This window comes from Globicephala melas, chromosome 13 (genome assembly GCF_963455315.2).
Source record: "Globicephala melas chromosome 13, mGloMel1.2, whole genome shotgun sequence".
NCBI lineage: Eukaryota > Metazoa > Chordata > Mammalia > Artiodactyla > Delphinidae > Globicephala > Globicephala melas.
The window spans coordinates 70,468,645-70,485,227 of record NC_083326.1 but is presented as its reverse complement, the minus strand read 5'-3'; the positions used below and the strand labels follow the sequence as shown (position 1 = coordinate 70,485,227).

General features: G+C 50.9%; 1 protein-coding gene across 1 annotated transcript in view; it reads left to right on the top strand.

Moving 5' to 3' along the window:
• Positions 1–16,583, top strand: part of MYO18B (myosin XVIIIB) — a 221,074-nt gene that overhangs the window by 87,853 nt on the left and 116,638 nt on the right. Inside the window, exons 22-24 of the mRNA XM_030859841.2 lie at positions 2,045–2,173; positions 3,984–4,127; positions 5,641–5,730. Coding sequence (XP_030715701.2) covers positions 2,045–2,173; positions 3,984–4,127; positions 5,641–5,730 — 363 coding nt within the window. The remainder of the gene's footprint in view (positions 1–2,044; positions 2,174–3,983; positions 4,128–5,640; positions 5,731–16,583) is intronic.

Here is a 16,583-nt window from a genome sequence, read left to right as displayed (position 1 = left end):
AAAAAAATCAAGCTAAGATTCTGCAGCGGCGATGACTTACTCCCACTCTGCGTATGGTCGTTTCCAATTATCTTTTTAATGAAAGCCTCATACTTAATCAATAACAGTTTTGGCAGCACTCGCTGCCTTTTGTAATGTATGGACTAGCGCTGTCATCACTTTGATCATTGATTTTTTTTTTATAGCAGCTTTTGGGACTCACTAGCTTGTGAAATTAATGCAGTCATTATTGAAGCAATCTGATAGGTAATGAGTCAATCGTGTGTTTATATCAATGAGGCTAATTGTCTTGGTGGTCCTGGCTGATAGTGTTCTGTAAAGCGATGGAGGGTTGCGAAACAGAGTTAGCACCGATCGGCTGCTGTGGGATTAGCAGAGTGGTCTTCATTACAGAAAATAGGTTTAAGGGAATGGAGAATCGATTGAGACCCTTTGTTCCACCTGGAATCAAATTGCATTTCAGCCTCAAACTCCCGGTGTTTGGATCATGTGAGAGAGGAAGTGAAGCTTCTTGCCGATGTTGAGAACGGGTAGAGGGTGTGGACTTGAGGTTCTGGGTTCGAGTCTCAGCTTTGCTGACCATCAGCTATGTGAACTTGAGTCAGTGACACAGCTTCCTTGAGCTGACAGATTCCTCGTGGGACTGTTCTGCATATTAAAATGGGACATAGGAGAAAGAGCTTTGAAAAATTTAGATGCCATGCAAATGTTAATTACATTCAGTGACAATTGTAGTCTCGTCTGGAGTCAGAGAGAGGGAAATAAATCCCGGTGTTACCACCTGCTGGCGGAGGGTTGTTGGCACATGCCTTTTTTAGCCTTAGTTTCTCCCTCCGTGAAATGGGGGGATTGTTGTAACTACCATGTAAGATTCTGCGTGTAAAGTGCTTTGCCTGCATACCAAATGGTTAGTTCAGATCCAGAACACAGGAGGGCTCCATCAGTGTTAACCGTTGATTGATAATGTCATGGATTACTTGACAATGTCACTGATCAAGGTGGAGCTCACCAGTGGCTCCAGAGAAACTGAACACCTTTGGGGCTACAAGCCACATCTGGCAAAGAAACGCACAGGACTGTGCTTAGAAGTAAGCGGCACCAAGGCGTCTGAAACGTAACCCTCCCGTCACCGACTCATACATATCCCAGCAGCAGAGCGTCTTTCCTTTGCCTCTGGGGAGGCGACACCAGCTTTAATGACCCCACCGCGTTGGCCGGAGCAGGCCTGGCCCCAGAGCTGCTGGTTCCCTCTGAAAACCCTCCCGTGTTCCCTGCAGTCTCTTGGGGGCAGCCGCGAGGGTGCCGGGGAGGCAGTGATCACTTTGCTGCAGGGGCCCTCATCCACTGTTGGTGCACCAGGGCCTGGAAACTGTGTTTTCCGCTGTGTTCTGCTCAGTGTCTGCACCTCCCGCTGGTGGCACCGCCAGGCCCCATCCCCTCCTGACCAAGGAGGGCTGCCCTCACTTCCCCCGCATTCTCTGCCCCTCCTTATAAGGCAGGACCAAGTATTTCTGGGGTGGCGCTTGTCTCAGGGCCAACAGCACTTATCAGAAAAGAACGCACACCCAGGACTGACACCAAGCCCATGATTCTGCATATCCTGGGGTGGGGCCTGGGAATGCGCATTGACCGCCTTCCCTGGGTGATTCCGGTGCACAGAGACGCTTAGGCAGGTCTGTCCTACCAGTGGTTCTCAAATGAGCGTGTGCATGAATCCCCTGGGGATTAAATGAAAATGCCAGTTCTGACTCCGCAGCTCTGGGGTGGGGCCTGAGGTGCTGCATTTCTAACAAACTCCCAGGAGGTGACAATGACCATGCTAAGGTGCATGGACCACACTCTGAGCATCCAGGGGCCAGAAGAAGGGAAAGAGGAGGCATCAGGAGGCAAGATGCTCTGACCATTTAGACCCCCAGTCAAGGGCAGCTACTGACAGATACTTCGGGTAGGTCTAGGAGAGCTGGGGTCTGAGCGGCAGCCCCTCCCACTTGAGGCGGTCTGATTCGGTGGCAGCGAAGTCACCTGCAGCCTTCTCTCCTTCCAGGTCTTCCTCAAGGCGGGCGTGGTCTCCAGGCTGGAGAAGCAGCGGGAGAAGCTGGTGTCTCACAGCATCATCTTGTTGCAGGCGGCTTGCAAGGGCTTTCTGTCTCGTCAGGAGTTCAAGAAGCTGAAGGTGCGGGGGCCCAAGTGCCTTGTGAACCTGGCAGGGGCGTGGGATCGGGGAAAAGCACCATCTGTGCTGGTCTGGGGGCTGTAATCCCTGCTTCTCATGCTTCCTCTTGTGCACGAATCTCCAGTGGGATGTTAACGTGTGGATTCTGGTCCAGTGGGTCTGGGGTGAGCACGGGATCTGCCCGTCTCCCATGATGGTGCCAGTGCGGCTGGTCCACAGACCCACCCCGAGTGGTCAGACTTTAATAGACACTTTGTAAGATGATATGATTGTTCTAGGACACTGACATCAAATCACCACCGATGTTAGCCTTGGTCAGGATATCCACGAGGTTGTCCAAGCCCTCCTGGGTTGGAAATGGTTTCAACCGGTCCCATCTCTGGAGAACTTGGCTTTCATGGGTCAGCAGAGAGCACGTGGGCAGGACCTGGCCACAGAGGCCTTTGGGACCAAAGGGCAAGGTCAGAGTCCTCAGTCCTGAACCACCCTGGGCCACCATCCTCAGACATATCCGGAGACTGAGTCTCCTTTCTGTAGCCTGCATGATGGAGAAAGGCAGCACGGCTCTGGAGACAAACAGGAAGCGTGTTCGAATCCCATCTGTACCACATAGTACCTGAGTGGAGGTGACATGAGATAATGTGCACGTAGTACAGTACGTGGCTCGTCGTTACTGCTCGGTAAATACCAGCTGTCATTGCCTTAGTGTTGTCGTCGTTAATTACTGCCACCAGAATGAGTCTCAGCGCACATGCCTCCAGCTCATGTCAATTGGTAAATTCCCTTGTACGTACTTGGTAAGAACAGAAAAAGGCAAGAACATTAATAGTGAAAATACTGTAGGCAGTTTTACCAGCGCACTGCACTTAGGTAGTTTATGCCTTGGGATGATTTGAAATAGAGGTTAATTAAGCGCCTGGGCTGTGTCTGCAGCCAGACTGCAGGGGTTCATATCCTAACACTGCCACTGAGAAGCTGTGTGGCACTGGGCACGTGACTGTACCTCTCTGTGCCTCAGTTTTCCCATCTGAAATGGAGATAATAACAACACCTACCTTCACAGGGCTGTAGTGAGGACTAAGCTGGTGCGTGTAAGATGCTCTGGGCAGTGTATGGCCCGTAGGAGGCGCTGTGCCAGCTGTACGAGCCTTGACTGTTGTGATGGTGGCAAAGGGAAAGGACCTCTGGCTTCTTAGTCAGCTTGATTCCCACCTATGGTAAGAATGCACTAGGTCAGCGGTTCTCAAAGTGTGGTGCCCGGACCTGCATTGTGAGTAATGCAGGTTCTCGGGCCCCACCCCAGACTCACTGAATCCGACCCTCTGGGGTAGAGCCCAGCCGTCTGTGTTTTAACAAGCGTTCCAGGAGATTCCGATGCACACTGAAGAGTGGGAAGCATGGAATTTATGTTTAAATGGGCTTAAAATAATATCCCTTCCTTAAATATCAACTAGCGACATAATCGTGGCCACTGTTTCTCGCGGGCAGTGTCAGGGATTTTTGAGGATAGTTTTTGCCTTGCACAGTGACTTTTGAGCCTGATCCCCATGTAAGAGGTGACCCTGTTGTTTTATATAATATTTTCTACTCCTTGTCCTATTATTATTATTATTAGGTTATGCAAGATTAAACTGTGGCCTAATATTGATGCCAGGAGCCTGACTCCATGAAAGGAAGGTTGTTTTTTTTTTAAGTTTACCCAATCCCTTCCACTAGGATAAACCCATTTCCTGTACCCCCTTTGCCACCCTCTGCCTCCTTCAACTGGGCTGGGAAAGGCCCTTCAGTTTCCACTCTCCCTCCCCTGCAGATTCACCGGCTGGCTGCCCAGTGCATCCAGAAGAATGTGGCTGTGTTCTTGGCGGTCAAGGACTGGCCGTGGTGGCAGCTCCTGGGTTCCCTTCGGCCCCTGCTGAGTGCCACCATCGGGGAGGAGCAGCTCCGCGCCAAGGAGGTGGGTGCACGGGGCAGGCAGGGCGCCTCCCTCCGCCCCGCCCCTTAGTGTTTGCATCCAGACCCGGTGCCCCACCCCTTGAAATCCTTCATCTGGGAATGCTCCGCCAACAGCCCTCGCTGCCCCCTTGCGGATATCCCTCTGCTCCCTTCGACACAGACCTCCCTCCACCATGTGGCCAGCTCCTCTGTGGGCTAGTGGGTGCTGGTCAGAGGCGCCATCACCACCCCGGGGGCGTGCAAACGCTCGCTTACTGCTCATCCGGGAGACTCAAGGGGAGAGTTTTTGAGTCCTTTATCTTCTTATCTCTCAGGGGGCACTCCCCTTACTCTCCCTTCTACCCTATTAGCACCCACCTGTTATAGATAACTGCTCTGATTGGTTTCTGGTTTATCCTGCCTGTTGGTCCTTTTTGCAAAAATTAGCAAATACAGGCATTTCTCAGAGGTAGTGCAGGTTCAGTTCCAGACCACCGAGATAAAGTGGGTATCACAGTAAAGTGAGTCACGTGAATTGGTGGCTTCCCAGAGCCTACAAAAGTTGACACTATACTTTAGTCTATTAAGTGTGCAATAGCATTCTGTCTAAAAAACAGTGTACGTACCTTAATTGAAAAATAATGCTATTGGAAAAAATGCACCAATAGACTTGCTCAACACAGGGTTGCCACCAACCTTCAATTTGTAAAAAAATGCAATGTCTGCAAAGTGCAATAAAGCCCAGCTCAATGAAACAAAGTATGCCTGTACACACACACACACACACACACACACACACACACACACACACACACACACACACACACACACACACTCTAAACTAATGGTTCCTTTCTTTTTTACACAAAAGGTAGCATACTATGTTTTCTTCTGCAACTTGCATTTTTCACTTCAAAATATATTTTAAGAATCATGGCATGTCTATTGTTTTGGATTTTCTTTAAAAAAATGTTTTAACTGAAGTATATTGGACCTGCAACATTGTGAATTGAAGCTGTGCAACATGTTAATGTGATACATTTATATATCGTCCCATGGTTCCCATTTTTAAAGAAGTCTTCCTTGTTCTCGTTTCATGGCCACATAGGCCTCCTTGGTGTGTGTGTTTCATGGTTCACTCCACCAGCCTTCAGTGCGTGGGCATTTCAGTTGCTCCTGATGGTGGTATTGTAAACCTCATGCTGACCCACTGGCCAAAAAGTGATAATTAGGGAAGACGAAGAGCTGAGCACCCGTCTCACTCGGGCGTGCCCAGTCTCAGGATAAGCGGCGGTCCTGTTCTGAGTATTTGCATTCAGCCCCTAGACTGGGCTGGTATAGACCAGACTTGCGTGAGCAGAGCCATTGATATTCAGAAATGGTCAAAGAAAACATCCCTCGCAGGAACTTGGCATCTGGGTGTCATCACAGATAGGCTGCTGAATTGCCTACTTCGTTCCCTGGCCACTCTTTATGTATGTGGAACCTATACCTCCAGTGCAGAATGGCTTCTGTTAAGGTGTTTGCTTTTGTAGGCGGAGCTTACAGCGCTGAGACAGAAGCTAGAAAAGTCAGAGAGGTCTCGGAATGATCTGCGGCAGAACACAGACCTTCTGGAGAGCAAGGTAGCCCCATCCCTCCTGTGTGGGGTCCCCGTGCGGGGGGAGGTCTGCTGATGGAGAAGGTGATGAGGATGAGCCTGGCGTTGTGCTAAGTGCCTTCGGGCCTCCTCAGAGTAACCCCGTGAAGTGCATGCTGTTACTGTCCTCGTTTTACAGAGGACGAAACTGAGGCTCTGGGATATTAGGTACCTTCCCCAGGCCACACACCAGCAAGTATAGAGCTGAGATTCAAACCCATGTCATTTGGCTCCAAAGGGAAGAATTTCTTCAATAAGTCACAAAAGCACAAATCACAGGGGGAAAATGATCACTGTGACCCCAGTAAAGTAATCAACTTCTGATCGTCAGAGCATAAAATGGAGACACACCACATACTGGGAGATGAAATTTGCAACACATATAATTGATAAAGAGTAACCAGGATATGTAAAGAATTTCCTCAAATCAACTGGAAAAAAGGCAAACACTCCAGTTTAAAAAAATGGGCAAAAATTAGGAATTGGCAGTTCCCAGGAGCAAGAGTTCTGATGATCAGGAATTCAGATGGCCAATAAACTCATGAAAAGATGAGCAACTAGCTAGCAATCAGGAAATGGGAATTAACACAATAGGTGTCATTTCACGCTTCAGATGGGCAAAATCCAGAGGTCTGATGTAGCCAAGTGCTGGCAGGGGCGTAGCGGCAGGAGCTCATGCTGCTGGTGGGAGAGTAAATTGATCTCATGGCTCTTGAACAATCTAGCATTATCTCTGAAAGATGAAGCTGCCTGTACCCTGTGGCCCAGCAATTCCACTTCTAGGTGCACATGCAGGAGAAGCTCTCTCACCTAAATGAAAAGACAAGAAGCTTATAGCAGCAACATTTGTCGTGTTGAAGAAATGTGAACACCCAAAAGGGAGTCTGTTGACAGAATGGATGAACACATTTTGTTACACTAAAAACTCAGTTACCAAAGTGAAAATGGATAAAGAGGCAGCAAACTATGGCCCGCAGGGCAAATCCATGTCACCACCTGTTCTTTGTAGTTTTATGGGCACACGGCCACGCCCATTCATCTGTGCCTAGTCTGGCTGCTTTCGTGCTACAAAGGCAGAGTTGAGCAGTTGTGACAGACTGTATGACCTGCAGAGATTAAAAATATTTACTATCTGGCTCTTTATAGAAGACGTTTCGTGACCCTTCAACCAGAGATACATAAACCAACATGGATTGCCCTCGAAAACAAAATGCTGAAGGAAAAGGATTAATTTACAAAAGAATGCCTAAAATGTGTTACAGTACATATCAGTTTTTAAAATGTGCACAACAATACCATACAGTGATTGGGGAATATAGCTAAGTAGTTATGGTGTAAAGGTATTCATGGGAATAATAATGCCAGATTCTGCATAGTGGCCGACTCTGGGGGATGGAAGGGACACGTGACTGGGGAAGGTTGGGCTGGGGTGTGTGTGACTGCAGGCCGGGGTTTTCTCTCTTTGGCTGGGGATCGAGTTCGTGGGCTGGGGATGAAGACGTGAACCGGATGGCCCTGCCCCCAAGGAGACGATCTCAGATTACAGACCCCTACACGTCTTCGTCTTCATTCTGTATAATGTGGGGGCGCGGTCAGTGAGCTGTGGGGAGACCAGGAAAGAGCTCTCCAAGGAAAACTTGCCATCCCATTCAGCTCTCGGGGCCGGATGAGGGTGAGGAGAGGAAGGCATGTGTCTGAGGCACAGAATTAAAAGGGGCACCAAAAAACTCAGCGAGATAAATAGTATTTAATGAAGCATCTTTTAAGAGGTAAATTGAATGCAAAAAATCCAGGATTGGGCTTCCCTGGTGGCGCAGTGGTTGAGAGTCCGCCTGCCGATGCAGGGGACGTGGATTTGTGCCCCGGTCCGGAAGATCCCGCATGCCGCGGGGCAGCTGGGCCCGTGAGCCATGGCCGCTGAGCCTGCGCGTCCGGAGCCTGTGCTCCGCAACGGGAGAGACCACAACAGTGAGAGGCCTGCGTACTGAAAAAAAAAAAAAAAAAGAAAGAAAGAAAAATCCAGGATGAGCAGAATATCAGAATTTTAAATAAATGCAGGGTTTACGGGCCAAGATTAGGGTGAGGCAAGTGACGAACTCTGCACAGTGGGATCCTGTCTTGATTCTTTATTTAAAAGTTTGATATTTTAGTCATCACAGATTTTTGGCATTAATTTTGATTTTCTTAAAGATTGCATTAACATTTTTAATTTATCTTGATTTCTGAGGTTTTCGGTGCTCCCTTCAATTTTGCACCCTAGTTGAATGCTTCGCTGCCTTTCTTCAGGAAGCCCTGGGTACCTCACAGGCTTCTGGTGGAGTTCAGGTGGAGCTGATTTATTCCCACGTTCATCACATACTGTGAGCATCTCCCGTGTGGCAGACATTCAACTGGACCGACCCCTTGGATACAGCCAGGGACAAAGCAAAGTCCCTGTCCTCACAAAGTCTCCAGGCCAATAGAGGGAGACAGATCACAAGTAAATAAACACGCAAACTAATTTCAGATCGTGGAGTGCTGCAGGTATTAAGCAGAGCGAGGTGACAGTGGAGGGAGGTCGAGTGGGGGCCAGTATTTCCTGAGTGGTCAGGGAAGACTTCTGTGGACTGAGATATTTGAATGTAGATCTGAACGATTTGCTGTACCCGTTTCTGTGCAGATCTGGAGGAAGGGTAGAAACAGCAAGTGCAAAGGTCCTGAAGCAACATGAGATAAAGCTCAGTCCAGAGCAAAGCTAGAGCGTTCTCTGCCGGCGAGGCTGTGATGTTGTCATTACTGGTAATATTGCTTGGTTTGGTTGATGGCTAATGGGGACTGAAATTAGATTCACCATCAAGCCAACATAACTCAACCTTCGCTCTACGTTCGCAGCCTGAGTTGAGCCTCGCTGGCTCACGTGGGGCATGGAATGAAGTTGGGGTGGGGGGCTGTCTCTTTTCCACCCTTCTCATCCTCCCCGTGATTGTGTCCACTCTCCCCACCAAGGGTCCTCTGTCTGCTCAGTCCACACCCACTCCCATGGTCAGGCAAGAGGCAGGGGCCCCTGGAAGGGAGAGTCACGTCTGCACACAGTGTTAGGAGAAGCTGGGCGGGCGGGGCTGCTGCGCCATGAGCCGGTGCCCCTCTCGTGGACGAGACTGTGAGGCGGAGACGAAATGACAACTGAGAGCGCCTTACGTTCTCCATCGAGGCTCCAGAGGGCCAGTGGCCTGACCTCTCTTGCCGGAAGTAGCCATGAGTAGAGCAGCAGAAGCAAAAAATCGGAGCTCTGTGGGCTGGTGGGGAATATCGGTGACTTCCCGGTAGAAATTCCTTCCCGCCGATCTGACACTTGATGCAGTAATTCATCTCGAGCTGTCAGGTTGGACTTGGGAGTTTGCGATGTGTCAGCTGCTGGGGGAGACTTGGAGAGAGGGATGCGGTGAGCATCTTTAGCATCTAGAGCTCCAGCTTACAGGACACTGGGAGGAGAGAGGGAGGGAGCCAGGCTTCTGAGACCGGAACCAAGCATAGACATGTCAGCACCTACGGAATATTCTGTCCAGGCTCTTTTTGTCTTTGTATCACACACGGTTGAATGCATGGGGCCTTGAAAAAATAAGATAAAAATTTAAAGCTAAGAAAATCAGAGCAAAGGGAACTAAGAGCTGAGGAGTATACAAAACCAGGGAAAGAGTTCGAATATAGACGTTTACCATTGGCCCCCCAGACTCACTCTCACCTCACAGCCTTTGCCTGTGCTGTTCCCTCTGCCTGGAGCATTCCTCTCTACCCTCTTCACCTGGTAAATGTCTGGTCATCCCTTCTTACTGAGTTCAGGTGGTGCTTCCTCCAAGAAGCCTTCCTTGACCCTCTAAGGGTGGGTTAGGCCCCCACTATATTCTACCCTACCCCTGGCCCTGTGCTTCCTTCCCCTCACAGCATTGATCGGTGCAACCTAATCACCTCCTGTGTCCCAGCTAGACTGGGAGAACCCAAGGGCAGGGATGTGTCTTGCTCATCACGTCAGCCCAGCCCCAGGTACAGAATAGACACAGGATGGGTGAGTGGAACCATTCAAAGTGGGCCGAAATTTTGACACTGAGCTTCCTAGCAACCAAAGCAAAGAGGAAAACAGGATATTCCATAGACATGTTGTGCCTAGGTTAAACACACACACACACACACACACACACACGCACACCTGTTGCTTGAGAAAAAAGTAACTTTTCAGGGTATTGAGATAATCTAGATATTAGAGAAGTTTCTCTCATGAATCCTCATTAAAAGGGCACCAAGGGCACTATTCACACCGTAAATACAAGAGGGGTCTGTAGGAATGCTTTTGGTAGCATCTCCTTGCAATGCAAGCCAAGGGTGTGATGCCAGTGCCATAAAGAGAATTCAGCCGGGAGTCAAAGCAGCGCTTTATCCAGGAAGCACATTTAGATGACTGAGTGTTAGGATTTCTCCTCTTCCTTCTCAAACCCCCCTTTCTGCCGCCTCTTCTTCCTCCTGTTTCTCCTTTCCTCCTGCCTTTTAGACTTAGGTTAAGGTCCAACATACAAAAAAGTGCCCACATCTTAAGTGTACAGCTTAATGAATTTTCACAAAGTGGACACACCAATGCAGCCAGCACCCAGAGTGTGACACAGGTCACTCCCAGCTTCCCTCAGCTTCCCCCCCGGTGCCCCCTTTCAGCCACTACCCTCCACCCGTAACCACCAAACTGACTTCTGACGCTAGAGATTAGTTTTCTCCCTGTTTCTGCACTTTACCTAAATTCATCAAAGATGCCTACTCATTTGTGTCTGGTTTCTTTCATTTGACATCATTTGTGACATTCATCCACCTTGTCATGGGTGATGGTGGATCACTCCCTCCCTTTGCTGTAGAGTAGTCCATTATGCACAGAGACCGCTCTCTATCCCTTCTACTCTAAAGGAACATTCAGTTGTTTCTCTTTTTCAACTATAAAGAGCAAGCCTGCTGTGAACATCCTCACACGTGTCTTTTGGTGCACAGGTCATACACTTCTGTTAGGAATACACCTAGGGATGGAATGGCTGGGTTTTAAGTTGTTTCTGTGTTCAGTTTTCGTAGATGCTGCCCAACAGCTTGCTACCGTGTTTGTGTCGGTTTGCACTTGCACGTGGCCACAGGTGAGCATTCTGCCTGCTCCACGTCCTTACCTGCACTGGGCCTTATCTGCCTTTTTCATTTAGCGATTGTGGTGGGTGTGCACTTGTACAACATTGTGATTTTAATTTGCACCTCTTCACATGTTTTTGGCTATTTGGTTATCCTCTTTGGCAAAGTGGTCTTTCACGTCTTTTCTGTTGCTTTTCTTGTTAATTTGTAGCAGTTCTTTATATGCCGTGGATATAAGGTCAGTTGCTCAATGTAAGTAGTACACATGCCTTCCACCCTGTGGCTTGCCTTCTCTGATGCAGTAATTTGAAGTGTTTTCTGAAGGCCTGCGTCTCTTCAGACCCACCAGAGGGCGAGGAGGAGGTCAGAGGGCTCCAGGACTCCCAAACCTGCATCCATTACAGTATATGCACTTTTTTGGTTTCATTCTGTTTTTATCGATTCTCAGATGCACGTTATTTTCTCCCTTTGTACACCTCTGGACTCAGGATGCATCTTACAATCAATGGCAGCTCAGATTTGGTGAAATGTAGCATGTTGGGGCCCAAGTAAGATTCCTTTCGAGGAAGGGGCTCTATTTCCCTTCCCTTCGCACTACCTCCCACCCACGACCGGGGCAAAGCTACTGTTGATTTGTGTTCTTGCTTTTGCACTTTAAAGAGCATCGGAATGATCCAGAAGAGCTGTTAACCCTGTAGCTTCCCTGGTCCCATCTCTCAAGGCTTTGACCCAGGAGGGAATCTTGGAGGTGGAGGTCCTTCAGTGCTTCTTCACCAAGCCTTGAGGTGACTCTGATGCGAGAGGGTTGTGCTGTGTTAGAGCAGTGGTGAATGTGTGTCACAATCCCCGAGAGGACGTGTCAGGATGTAGATCGCTGGATCCCGGCCTTCGAGGTTCTGGGTCGGTGGCTTGGGGTGGCCCTGGAGCTTCTGTGTTTCTAATAAGTTCTCAGGTGATGTTGAACCTGCTGGTGCAGGGATCACACTTTGAGAAACATTAATACGAAGTGTCTCTTCCCACATCTCCTTCCACGCGGTTCTCCTTTCTTGGAAGCGAGTTCCTGTTGACAGTTGGGGAGCAGACACTCCTTCAGGGCTGTGCCTCCTGAAGACCCCCAGCCCCCTTCACAGCGTCTGCACCCCACCCTCGTCTCAGCAGGGGGAAACAGCCGCAGGACCGTGGCTGAAACATGGTGTTGCCTCATCAGTGGGAACTCCCATTTGACGGGGCTTAGTCAAAAGACAACATTATGGCAAAATGATTTGAGTGCTTCATTTGCGAAGGAGCAGAAGAGAGACGAGGAACCTCTGAGTCGCTGGCTGTAAATCTTCTTCAAGCGTGCAAAATCGGCCTGCATGCCAAGTGGGGTTTTTTATTTTCACAAGGAAGCAGCCAGTCTGGTAGGGAGCCCTTGGCAGGCTGCGGGAGCACGTGGCGGTGCGTGAGAGAGGGGCGGTCTCTTCTCTCTCTGGAATATATCCAGGACCTTATTTACGGCAGAAGACGGAGGCCCATGCGCTCCGATGTCTGGCCTCATTAGCCCAGGAAGTTTCACTTCTGGGTGAGGAATTGCCGAGAGAAGCACCAGGTTGCAGCGGGGACTGGAAACTTAGGGCAGAAGTGTGTTCGCATAGCCCCGAGGGAGGTGGCTGTGATGGCCGTGATGTCCAGCAGCAGCTGACCTCCAGGAGGGGACAGGAAGTGACTTGCTGGGGGTCACGGGCCTTGACCTCAGCCCAGCTCTCCTGACGCCTGGTTCCGTGCTCTGGCACAGCGCTCTGCCTCGGTGGGGACGGGACGTGGTAGCCCCTCGTCCCCAGGAGAATAAAACAGCCTGGTTTCCTACCTGACTCAAGATGTTAGGGTCTCTCGGGCCTTCACTGTGGGCACATGTCGGGGAGGGCATCCTCCCGGCGGACAGCCAGCTGCAGAGGCTCTGCCGACACCGGGTGAGCATGTTTAAAGATGGCCTCAGTGGGGTGAGCCAAAGCCCCACAGAGGAGGGCTCGGCTGGAAAGTCCATTCTGCGTGCCTCTGCTTCCCCAGGTGAAAATGGGGCCCATCATCTCGTCCCTAGCTGCCTTGCAACGCAAATGCAGAAGCGGGGGCTGTACGAGGCGGGGATGATGACAATGACCTGCCCTGGTGCTCTGGGACAGGAGCAGAGGGTCCATCAGGACAGCTGACCTTGTGCCCTTGTGCCCTCATTGCTGCGGGATTATAGGCAAATTCCTCAAGACTCTGAGCCCTTGCGTCACCATGAGTAAGACGGTGACACCATGAGTAAGACGCATTCCTCCGTGTAGGGCTGTGTGAGGAGGTGTCTGTAAAGCAGCCGTCACACTCCCTCTGATGCAGCCCCACTCTGACTAATACACAGTTGATATTTTTTACCTTCCCCCCAGCGAACTGAGTTCCTCAAAGACAATGATACACCTTAGCTATAATACTGACCCTCCAAGCATTCCGTGGGCATTGAATGAATGAACGGAATAGTGCCGAAGTTAGGAATTAAAGTAACATTTAACGAGCAGTGTGTCTGGGCCAGGTGCTGTGATAAATACTTTACCTGCATCATCTCATTTTACCTTCAAATCACACTGTGAGGGAGGCGTTAGTACCCCGCGTTCTAGATGAGGAAAGTGAAGCTCGTAGAGGGGAAGTGATTTGCCTGACATCACACAGCCCATGACTAGCAGAGCTGGGATTGGAACCCAGGTCTGTCTGGGATCCAGGAGGAGCATCTACCCAGACTGGGAATGGGCTCAGGGAGGGCTTCTTGGAGGAGGGGTCTTGAAGGCTGAGCAGGCCCAGCCAGGCCATGGGGTGGGGAGGCATTCCAGGTGGAGGGCAGAGCAAGGGCAGAGACAGAGAGCAGGGACCTGATCTGGCACCTGCGGTCCTGGCGGTGCCTCATGGAGTGTCTCCTGGAGCGAGGGTGATTATGGCGTGGGGGTCAGGCCATGAAGCTGGGCCGGGTCACAGGGGCTGTGAGAAGCATGTTAGAGGGTTGAACTCCATCCTGAAGGTCGGGGCCGGACCAAAGAACATTCTCAGGATGGGATGTGTGGGTGACAGCACCTGAGGGGTTATAATCCTTTTGGGGGGTGCTAGGGTTCCTTGAAGACCCTTTCTAAAGCTCGTGAAAGCCCGTAACTGTCCCTTCTGCCCCCACGGCCAGTCGGCGATGTGTCCATCCCCACGTCCCGCTCAGGAGATGCCCCTCCTCTCGGCACTCTTAAAGCAGCGGCCCGTCTGCACCGAAATCTGCTCCTTGGTTTACGCGCGTTTATTCGCTCACTCAGCACATGTTCTTTGAGCCCCCAAGAGGCAGTTTGACGGTGTGGTTAGAAGTGAAGGCTCAGGAGCCAGGCTGCCGTAATTCATAGCCCAGCTCTGCCCCTGGCTGGCTGGGTGTCCTTGGCCGTCTGCACCCTGGTGCCTCATCTGCAGTCTGGAGCCATCAGTGCCTGCCTGTCTGCGTTGCCGTGAGGGTTCTGTGGGTTAGCCTGTGCTGGGCGCGCCGTCAGCGCTGTCTGTGGTGGCGATTGTGACTGAGGTATTACTGTTACTGTCACTATTACTGTTACTTACGAGCAGGTGGCGGCCCCAGCTGGGAAAAGAAATACAGTGGTGCCTGCACTGGTGTCTGCCTGTGTCTCTGGGGCCCCCGGAGACTTGTCCTGAGTCGTCCGTGATGCCTGGGGCAGCTTTAGGGGCAGGTACCGTGAGACCTGCTTAATCTCCTTGACCAGCAGACAGCGGCCCCCCGCCCCCCGCCGCTGGCCTTGCCGTCAGGCTGCCCTTCACCTGTCGATTCATTTTCTCGCCTCTCTCTCTTTTCTCTCTTCTGATTTTTTTTCCATTTTCTGTTTTAGCCACTCAGGTTGATGGGGATGGGGGCTTCCCTTCCACGGGGGGTCCACAAGGCTCCCTTTGGCCGTGGCCCCGTGGAGTGGTTGGGGTCCAGGTCTTATCAGGCCGTTGACCTGCACTCGCCGGCTGTTCCACGTCTGCTCCAGGAGGACGACGATTCCTGCTCTGCTGCCCCCAGGGGCCCAGGGGCAGGGGACTGAGTTGGACAGTGGATGCGGGACAGAGGACCGTCTGGACAGAGGTCCAGCCAGGACCCGGGAGTGAGACCGCCCTGGCGGACTCCCTCTGACACTCATCATCTCTGATTTGAGCACATCGTTTCACCTCTCAGTGCCTGTTTCTTGTCCTGTGCAAAGACCCTCCTCATAAGGCGTCTGTGCCCAGTGCTCAGTAAGCTTATGTCTGTCCTCAGTGGTGGATGAGTGAGCTGCTTCTCATTCAAGGGCTTATTATGAACAAATCCTTTCGGCTAAACTGAAAAGTACAGGAGGAGAGGGAAAGGGTGCTGTTTGCTCTCGACGGGAAAGGTGACTTGGGGTCAGAGGGTCCTTGAGTATAAGAGCCCAGGGCAGGGTTGAGGCAAGACACGTGGGCGCCTCACATGTGGTTTTCTTCTCTCCCCAACTCGACAGTGGAGTCTTTGAGGGCAGGGTGCTTGTATCATGAAGGGCAGGTGACAGTGACAGCCCACGGGACCCCACGTGTGCTCGGCACTTAACATCCTTCAAATCCCCGTTACCCACTGTTGCCGCAAACTGCGCATGGTGTCAGCGTGCAGGATATATTATTTCTGTTTGTGCAAAATGTCCAGCAGATTAATTCATTTCTGTCCCTCCCTCTCTGGCAGGCCCTTGGAGTCGTTGTCCCTAAGTAGAAAGAGGGTTTCTGATGACTTGGCCAAGTGATGGACCCAGAGAGGCTTCCAGAATAATTGCTGGTTAACTGGTCCTGGAGCAATCCGCAGAGGACCCTTCTGGCTTTGCAGACCAGCCTCTCCCCTCATTAACTTGGCCTTCATTTTGCACTCACCTAATAGCTCTGGGTGTGGTGCCTACCCCTCACCTCACGGACGGAGCCCCCAGACCCCAAAATGTGTGAAGGGAGAGGGCTTTGTGGGGACAGGGGGAGGTCAGGGGCTACTGTCTCTATTAAGAGTGGCTGTCGTTTCCCCAGGTTGAAAGGACTAATTGTTCTTTTGTTTCCAGACTTGGGGTCTGTGGAACTCAGAATTAATGCATTAAATTAATTTTGTGCTCCCTTTGCTCAGGCCCATTAGCACAAATTAGATTTCATACTGATTGGCTAAGGCAGAGGGAACACAGTTGTGTATGGGATCAGTGCTGATCTCGGGGATGCGGGGCATGTTTAGGGGTGTGATCTGGGGCGCTCCTGGATTGCACTGGCCTGTAGTCGGCACCCACTGCAAGTAAGCATTTTTCCAGCTTGAACGCCTTTGCACATCCATAGGCAGATCTAACCCATCTAAAGCCAAGTGAGGCCAAGAATAGGAGGCGATCCTAGCTATTTCTACGGCAGTAATTCTTCAACTTCGTGGTGCTGAAGAATCACCCTGGAGTGTGTGGAAATTCACATTCCTGGGTCCCACCTCAGAGACTTGGGTTTGGGGGATCTGAGGATCCTGAGATTTGTATTTAAACAACCGTCCAAGGTCATTGCAATGAATACTGTAGAGACGACAGTGCGAGGAATGGCAAAGGAAGCCCCACCCCAAAGGCAGCCAGGAACACGGCCAGAGAGCCCTTTCCCCTTTAACTGGCGTTCAGTACTTGGATGTGAGGGACCTGGGTCCGCTTCCACGCTGTGCTGCTCACT